The sequence below is a fragment of the Pelodiscus sinensis genome, chromosome 5, assembly GCF_049634645.1.
Source record: "Pelodiscus sinensis isolate JC-2024 chromosome 5, ASM4963464v1, whole genome shotgun sequence".
NCBI classification, from domain to species: domain Eukaryota; kingdom Metazoa; phylum Chordata; order Testudines; family Trionychidae; genus Pelodiscus; species Pelodiscus sinensis.
The window spans coordinates 58,935,882-58,945,000 of NC_134715.1; the positions used below are offsets into that span (position 1 = coordinate 58,935,882).

Sequence of the window (9,119 nt, forward strand, 5' to 3'; positions counted from 1 at the left end):
CAGAACAAAATAGCAAATAGAATTTGTTGCATAATAATCTCTTAAACTTGGAAGGAAATGCAGAAATGCAGGTCAGGAAATGTGTCTGTTTATGCACAACCACAAGGTGTTTTGATTCTTAAGGCATTCTCTGTTTTACATTTACTCTTTACACTGTCCTCGTCACAATAGGATATGAACATTTTACAAAAAGCTGTAGATTCCAAAAATCTGAGATAAGAAATGTTTTCTAAGGCCTCTTGAAATAGCAGTGAAGGGTATTTTAAGTGGCACATGCATTTCCAGGGCTAGTCCTAGATGGCCATGTCAGAGAATCAGAGGGCATGAGGCACTCTCTTGTTTTCCTGCATGGACTACTTTTACCGTAGTTTGCAACTTGAGAAGGGAAGTAGGCTCTGAAGAGCAAGAAGGCATGAGATGAAGCAGGGACTGGGTGGAGCCTTATTCTGCATATCAATGCTGAAATACACTGTGCCAGTTTACTTTCTCTTCAGAGCAGAGAGGAGATTAGGAGACAGATTTGGGACTCTCTCAGACTGGGTTGAGCACACAACTACACGTACCCCAATGAATCCAGAAAATGTCAATGATCAATAATACTTCTATATTTTCTTTTCTGTGGTTTACAGAAAAGTCAAGTGAAAAAAGAATGTGCCCAATTCACCTTTAGAAGGGAAATATAGATCACCAGATCTTTGAGCTACCCACCCCTTTGCTAGAAAGAGCAGGAGAAGGTTCACAACCCAGTTTAAGAAGAAGACAGAAGTAAATAAAATGTTAGATGAAAAGAGTGCTAATTTCATCTGTGTCTTAGAATAATGGTTTGTTTAGTTAAGCTGGTTTGGTTTGGTTTTGTTAATGTTGGGCAGAGGAAATAAAAAGAAGTTTTAGCTGAAATAAAAAGGAAAAAGGAGGATGTGAGGCAATGTCATGGCTGAGGTGCTTTGGTATTTGCACTTTATTAATCACTAGTGAAGGAAAAAATCTGACCTTTCTTTGGACTGGAATAGTCAACATGTCCCATTCTGAACTGTGCTCCCTTGTAGTGCAAGGTTGTTACACCTGCATAAAATGCAGAGAGACACAATTTATCCCAATGTAGAAGTGCATATTTTATAACAGAAATAAATACAAAGTAGTGTATTTCTTCATGGAAAATGTCTTCTCTCGAGAGTTATCGTTGCTTTCAGATATGGTTTCCCATTTATGTTTTTTTCCTTCATATTATCCAAATACTTTTTAGCAGCTAGCCCTGTGTTCCCAAACTTAATGCTTATCTAATTAATATTTCAGATGTAAATGAACTTCCAGACATCTTTTCCTACAGTATTTCAGCTGTTATTAAGGAGAGCTTGTGTCTGATTTAGGAGGTAAATGTTTGCATACATGAGTTGTAAGTGATGTCACAGTTTTCCTAGCCAAAGTGCATTGTGCTGTGGCTTACATTTCATAATTAACTATGCTGGGTACAGGGAATTATTAGAATTACTGATATGGAAATCAATTAATATGGTGATCAGAATCACTGGGACAAAATAGTTCCTATATTAACCATGCTGAAGTATTCTACATGCAAGAATCAAGCAATCTACTGATAAGAATAATTTTGGGGCAAACCGCATGTAGTATGATAATCAGTCAAGTTCATTGTCATCTAATAAACAAGTTAAGCTGATTTGAATATGATCATGTCATGTAGTGTGTATAAAGTATAATCTCTGTGCCATTCATGTGTGAGTCAACATGACAGGAAAAAGACACTTTTTTGCAAATGAAAAACACCAGCCTCTGCAGTCCTATGATAATTTTCCAATGATCAGCCAAAGAACTGTAGTTCAGAAATTGAGCATTCCACAACCAACATTGTCTAAGATTCTCAAAGTCAGGAAAGCATCATACAAAACAAAGGAGACAGAAAAAGAATGTGGTCAGTAAAGGCACCTATGGTTAAGGTGATGCTTACAAAGTGGAACAGAAATGCCTCCTTAACTGGGGTGTCGATGGTGCAGAAAGTGGAAGACCTGGAGGCCCTGGCTGTTCCTGACTGCAAGGCCAGCAGTGGCCAGCAACTAAGAGGTGATTGCTTTTAAGAAAATGCAGTAGAAGACACAGACATTAGGCCATGTGAAGAATGGTTAGAAGATGAGTGAATCGAAATGAGACATAACTTCATTGAAAGAGACATAATGTAGGCGAACATGCAATTTACATTCAAGCCTGGCCTGATGGCGCGCACAGCTTTAAATCTGATGAAAAAGTGTAGGGGAGTGGGAGTCTAAAGAATTACTGCTCCGTTCATCTGTAAAGGGATCTTTTCATCATCAGGAAAAGTCATGGTGCTATATATGAGCTCATGATATTATAAATATTTTCCAGTTCTCTATGCTGCCATTTTATCTGCCTGGAGTATGTGACTGAAGGACTGGGATTAAAAATTTGGCCATGAAAGGCTACTTGTGTACAACTGCACAATCCATGTCATGAAAGATGTGGCACTGAGGAATAGCCTTCTTGAATTCCTACCAAAAACTATAACGTCTATCCTTCTACCATGTGATCCAGAATGATCAGAACTGCCCAGGAGTACTTTCACAAGCAAATAGCTCATACCGTATTGCACCACATTGATGATGAGAACAACAAAGCTACCACTGTAGAAATTTCAGAGAAGATCACTCTTTTTAATGCCATTCTGCAAATGCCCAATTTGACATTGATGCTTTAACAACCCAGAGTTGCTAGGGGAAAAAAAGCTCTGGTCACAGCACTCATCAAAGGAACAATTGTCACTGAGCCACCAAAAAAACCTCAATGCACATGAATTTGAAGAGTGGCTAGAAATCAGTGACAATGCTTTTGTTATGCAACATGGTTCTAATGATGACATTATGACTGAGATCAGACACCAATTGAAAGTGAAACCTGAAAACACTGCAGAGGTGGACTCTAATGATAGCAAGGTGGATACTATGAAAACTTTGACACAAAGCCTTTTGTACAAGGGGTTCAATCATTATAGCCTCCTACATCACCTTGAAAAGGGTGCTGTGGATCATGAAATGATCCAGGAAACACTGGGCAAGTTCATAATCAAACAGTGACTGCACCACTGACTTGTGCATTCGCAATGCCAGACTCTGGTGACGGATGGTGACACTCCAAAGTAATAGTGATAGAGATGTAGCCGTGTTAGTCTGGTCTAGCTGAAACAAATGACAGAACTATGTAGCACTTTAAAGACTAACAAGATGGTTTATTAGGTGATGAGCTTTAGTGGGCCAGACCCACTTCCTCATTTCACATTTTTTCATTTCACATTTTTCATTTCACATGCGTTCATTTTTTTGATTGTATCACTTTGGTATATATGGCTGTGCCGATTTTCTTCCACATATTGATCTGAGGAAGTGGGTCTGGCCCATGAAAGCTCATCGCCTAATAAACCATCTTGTTAGTCTTTAAAGTGCTACATAGTCCTGTCTTTTACTCCAAAGTAATGTCAGTCAGTACTGTTAATCAGTCACTTTGTTAGTTTAGATTCATATTTATGCTATAAAAGTCAATGTAGTATATTTTCATATGTTACGTTTGTTGCAGTTCATTTGAGTAGTTTAAAAAAATTCTATCTTTGGATCTTAAACTTCAAACTCAATGAAAGGGGGAGGCATAGGGGTCAACAGTGATTCAAAAGAGCTCAGAGCTCCCAGCCACTGTGGCTGCTACTGCATCAGAGTCAGCACCTTGACCCCTGGGCCCTTTAAACTGCCACCGAAGTGTGGCACACTCCAGGCAGTGCTGACGGCTGAGGGAATGCACCATGGGACAGGCCGGGCTAATGACTGGCTGCCTCCATTTGCTGAAAACTCCGCCCCTTCCAGGAGCGTGGATCCACCCCCCACACATACACACATAAGCAAGGATGTTGGCTCCCCTGGCTAACTTATGCTTTATCTAAAGTTGTAACGTACTATACCATAATAATAATTGCCTTGAATAAAGGACCAGCTAAATAATTAGGTGATGAGGATGAGAATAATAGCGTGTTGCTCAGTTAGAAGATTAGTATGGTTTTAGTCCATGTTGAATACATTTTAAGTCTACAGAATTTAGTTAGTGTAATTGAGACATGAATAAAATTCTCTATTGAATAAAAACATTGGCTATTTAAAACATAAAAGTCAATTTCATTCATAGAATCAGCTTGTAAAAATCAACGACTTACAAGAAATCATCTGAGATGGATGTGATTCATATAAAAGGAGTGTACTGTACCATTTCTGTGTATTCCTGTAGTGAGGCGGAGTGGCCACCCACTGATCCAGAGGGGGAGGAGCCCCTCTGTAAGCCCTCTTTGGCTGAGCCTGACCCCATGCCCCTCCTCCCCCCACATGACTGGAAGTCAGGAGGCATGGCCAGAGCTATAAAAGCCAGCCAGGAGCTCAGATAGGGCAGAGTCAGCAGAAGAACCAGACATCTGCCCGAGATGTACTAGCCCACCCATGCCTCTTATTTCAGAGACTAACCTTGATCTAGCCTGGGACCTAGGACTAAAGAGGCTCTATGAACGTAGGCGGAGTGGCCACCCACTGGCCTAGATGGGGAAGAGACCCTCCATGAGCACTGATGGGCTACAATTCCCCACGTCCATACTTGCATTTCCTCTCACTATATAATCATAGATTTCCAAAGATTTCATCTGGAATAATTAAAATAAAAATAGAATAAGAACTAGTTGGTATTTTTCCTGTTATATCAGTATTTGATTGTTCACAAATTAGCAAGATGCAGTTATTATGCTACTTTACCATCTGTGGGTAGCAATTGCAATTTCTATCCTTTTTTTTTGTTTAACCTGGAAGGTCAAAAACATTATTGTACAAACCATATTCCAAAGCTGAAGTTCTGCTTCATGTAATATCAGATCACATTTTAGTACAGTTTTGGTAGACTATGGAGTTATTTTGGTAAATGACATACTAATGACATCATCCCATTTTAAGAAGAAAATGGAAAAGTTATCTGATGCCTCATAAAATGAATAGATAGTTAATTAATTTGATAAAGTGCTGCATAATTGAATTTCTTATTATCTTTGGGAAAGAGCCCTGTTTAATTAAGGCAATATTTTATATGTAAATGGTAGGTGGACTTAGCAAAAATAATAATTTTGAGGATGATGTCCATGGTATTTCAAAGGCATTTTTACTTTATAGAAGATTTTCAGTTCACATTTTTTAATACATGAAGAAATAATCAGATGCAAAGGAGTACAGGCAGTCCCTGGGTTACGTACAAGATAGGGACTGTAGGTTTGTTCTTAAGTTGAATCTGTATGTAAGTCAGAGCTGGCGTCCAGATTCAGCCGCTGCTGAAACTGATCAGTTTCAACAGCGGCTGAATCTGGAGGCAAGTTCTGACTTACATACAGATTCAACTTAAGAACCCCAGGCATCCCCAAGTCAGCTGCTGCTGAAACTGATCAGCAGCTGATTCCAGGAAGCCCGGGGCTGACTTGGGGACACCTGGGGCAGAGCAGCTGGGGTGCTGCTGGGTTGGTCCAGTGGCGCCCAGAGCGGCGCTACGGGACCAACCGGCAGCGCCCCAGCTGTGTACCACAGGCGTCCGGAGCAAAGCAGCGGAGCACGGGGGCAGCGGGACAGCCCAGACGTGCCGTGGCTATCCTGCTGCCCTCGGGCTCCGTGGCTTTGCTCTGCTTTGCTCCCCGTCCCCCTGGTCTGCAGAAAGCTATATATTATATAGCTTTGTCTGTGATGTATCAATGGCATTGATCATAGCATCAGAAGTACCTTTTATAGCTAGATTAAAATATTTCATACAATCACCAAGACATAATGCTATACTAGAGCAGTGAACTATAATAATAGAAAAGATTCTTGGTGATTTGTTTCATCAGTTTTATTGTCTATTAATGTAGCAGTTCTTCAATGGTTCATTCTTCAGATCATTTTGTAAATGAGATCCTTTTATGGTGCTTCTGTCCTATTCCTGATGGCTCTTTAGTCATATAAGGAAGTACTGTACTATAGTATATACTACTGAATCTATCCCTAATGAGTGGGTAAATACCCAGTTTGTCCTCTATCCACCCAAAATTCATATTCCTCCTTGCAAAATGTTTTGGTCTGTCTCCACTAAATGCTGTTATGTTCTTCCAAGTATAATTTAATTCACTGATTTGATTCACATTTTCGTATGAATAAAACATGTCTTCTCAACAGCAGCAGTCAAATTTAAATCAGATGCTTTTCTTCCTTTTAAAATGTATTTGATGTGACCATGTATATGTGATTTTATACAGATAAGTAAGACATGCATGTATATATTTAATTTCAAATTACATTAAGAGAAGATTAAGGCTGAATACATGCCAAAAGTCAGGAAATGCCAGCAATAAAGTTGTTTTTAATTTGGTACTATTATATAACATATGCATTATTCTACAATCATAGACATTTTCTACAAACCTGCATGCACATGTCTAGCCTATAGCAATACAGAGAAACATACAGTGGAAATTAAAAGTTCAGCAGGCTTCACGGGCCTGAAAGATAGCCTTGTCTAAGTCCTGGAAGCAGTCTTTTGATCTGCAAGGTTTATAAACTTGGAATGAGCTGTAAACCACCAGGCAAGAATCTAAGAGAATTTTCATAATGTTAGTTTAAATTAGTATTTATATTTCCTCCACAGGCACCATTCCCTCATTCACTGTAATTCTTGAATATAATTTTGGACTCAATATAGTCAGTGGAAGACAATGAGGCCATAGAACATAAATGGCTTTCATGATACATGTTGGTCTGGCATAAATTGTAAGCTCTCTAAGGTGGGGGACTCACAAAGAATGAAATCTTGGAAACTATTACAAAATGTTATGAATACTTTTTAACTTATTTGCTTTATTTTTAATACCAATGAGTATTTGATGCTTTATTTAAAGCAGAAATATAATGCTAAGATACGTAGCAGGGAAAGAACTCCAATGTGGTTTATATTTATGATATCTATTCATTTCAACTGGTCTCTGATATACAAATTATTTGGACAGAAAAGCTGAAAAAATACACCTGGAGTTTCTGTATCCCTGGTAATCAATTTTTACATCAGTTCTCTTAAAGGAGAGCTAAGTGCACATAAAATGTAACCACTGACTTCAGTGAGGCCATGATCTCACGCAAATTGTTATCTGTGGGGAAGTGCTTATAATGCACTTCATTAAAGTACAATTTTAGCATATTTGTACTTACAAGGGACAGTAGTAATTCATTTCCTTATAGGTAATTTGGCATTATAAAAGAAAATGCTTTTTGGTTTAATAGCAAATTACAACTCTTGTAATAACTGAGTTATATGCAGCATAATTCTAAATTTGGTGATAGCAGATTGTCTGTTTAGTGCAATTCTGTATTTACTTCTGTTTTAAATATGTCCCTGTACTGTTGAGCCTCTTTCTGCCATCCTTACCCAATATAGTAGCCGCACTGACTGCTCGCATGAAGGAAAGTGATTGGTTGTGGCCATTAATCAGCCAAGAATAAGACCTGGATCGAGTTTCCGAAACATGTATATGATATTTTGAAAACTGTCTCAGTTTAGAAAAACTGATTTCATGAACAACCTCACTTTGTTTTGAAGATTTCTGAATGGTTTGGTATGAGCCATTTCCTTAAATAAGTGATATAAAACAAGTCTAAATATCATCACTAAATATCAGTACTGCCTCTAAAAAAAAAAAGCTCTTCATTGAGCTATCAAGCCTTCAGATTACTTCATTATTACATTCATTATTATGATATTTGGGACTCATCCACATTTCCATTCAACTTCCTTGAAAAGTCGAAAAGTTTATAGAAAGTTGTGCAATCTTTTTAGCCTGAGAGCTACAACTCAGTATGGAAATTGAATAGTGGGCCATGAACGCTGATGAAATTGGCTGTTTGGAGCACTAGCTGGAGTTGAGGGCACCAGCTGGAGTGAAAGGCTCTTGGGTGAGGCCAGTGGTGAGAAGTTTGGTGTGAAGCAATGGTTGTCTGGGCTTGGACTGAGTGGTTTGGAGGACAGGAGGGGGATCATGGCTGGGACGGGGAGTTGGAGATGTGAGGGAGCTCAGCAGTGCAGGCTCTGGGCAGCACTTACCTCAAGCAGATCCCAGAAGCAGTAGCCTGTGCCCCAATAGCTCCTACATGGAGGCATAGCCAGACAGTTCTATGCTCTTCCCAGTCTGCAAGCACCACCAATCAATGGGAGCTACGGAGCTGGCACTTGGGGTGAGGGCAGCATGTGGTGCCCCCTGACTGCCCGTGCTTCTGGAGCATGGGCAGCCACAGCATGCATAGAATGGGGCAAACCCCTGACCCCACTCCCTGGCTGGAGCTCGAGTGTTGGAGTAAAAGGTCTCATGGGACAGACGCAGCCTGTGGACTGTAGTTTGCTGATCACTGGTCTCATGGCTTGAGGACATAGTTTCAGCTTATTCTACCTTTGCTATAACCAGCAGTGGATAACTCATTAAAGATTTTCTTGATAGAAATGGAATTTCTGTTGAAATGTTCACTGGAGTTCTACTATATCTTTTATTTTTATCTGAAATATATGAAGTCATGCTAATTCCAGGTCATTTGGTAGCAATATAAACTATATAAACAATGATAACAATAATAATAAAAAATAATCAATGTAAAAAGAATGCTGGTTTTGTAATCCTTCAGCACTGAGTTATAATTTATACCAAGAATGACATATCCTGCATTGTTTCACATGCATGCTTAGTATCCTCTCAGAAGAGTAATTAATTTGGCTTCTTATTTTATCTACAGAGATCTAAAATTGCAGTATTTGATAAAATGTGGACCTACATGAAAAGTGCAGAGCCATCTGTATTTGTGAGGACTACAGCAGAAGGGGTGGCCCGGGTACGGAAGTCCAAAGGAAAATATGCCTACTTGCTGGAGTCTACCATGAATGAGTACATCGAACAAAGGAAACCCTGTGACACCATGAAAGTTGGTGGGAATTTGGATTCCAAAGGCTACGGCATCGCCACACCTAAAGGATCCTCATTAAGGTGGGTGGAATAGTATAACAATATGCTAAATGTTGTT

The 9,119-nt window shown here is 39.3% G+C and overlaps 1 protein-coding gene across 15 annotated transcripts in view; it reads left to right on the forward strand.

Moving 5' to 3' along the window:
* Positions 1 to 9,119, forward strand: part of GRIA2 (glutamate ionotropic receptor AMPA type subunit 2) — a 140,699-nt gene that overhangs the window by 125,087 nt on the left and 6,493 nt on the right. For 13 of the 15 annotated variants that reach the window (XR_012904186.1, XR_012904187.1, XR_331991.4 and 10 more), the window contains one exon: positions 8,835 to 9,082. Coding sequence is in view for 10 of the 15 variants with exons in the window: in XM_075930122.1 (XP_075786237.1) it covers positions 8,835 to 9,082 (248 nt within the window). In the remaining 5 variants the exon portion in view is untranslated. Of the gene's footprint in view, positions 1 to 8,834; positions 9,083 to 9,119 lie in introns of those variants that run through there. The other 2 variants (XR_012904189.1, XR_012904188.1) reach the window with 1 other exon arrangement.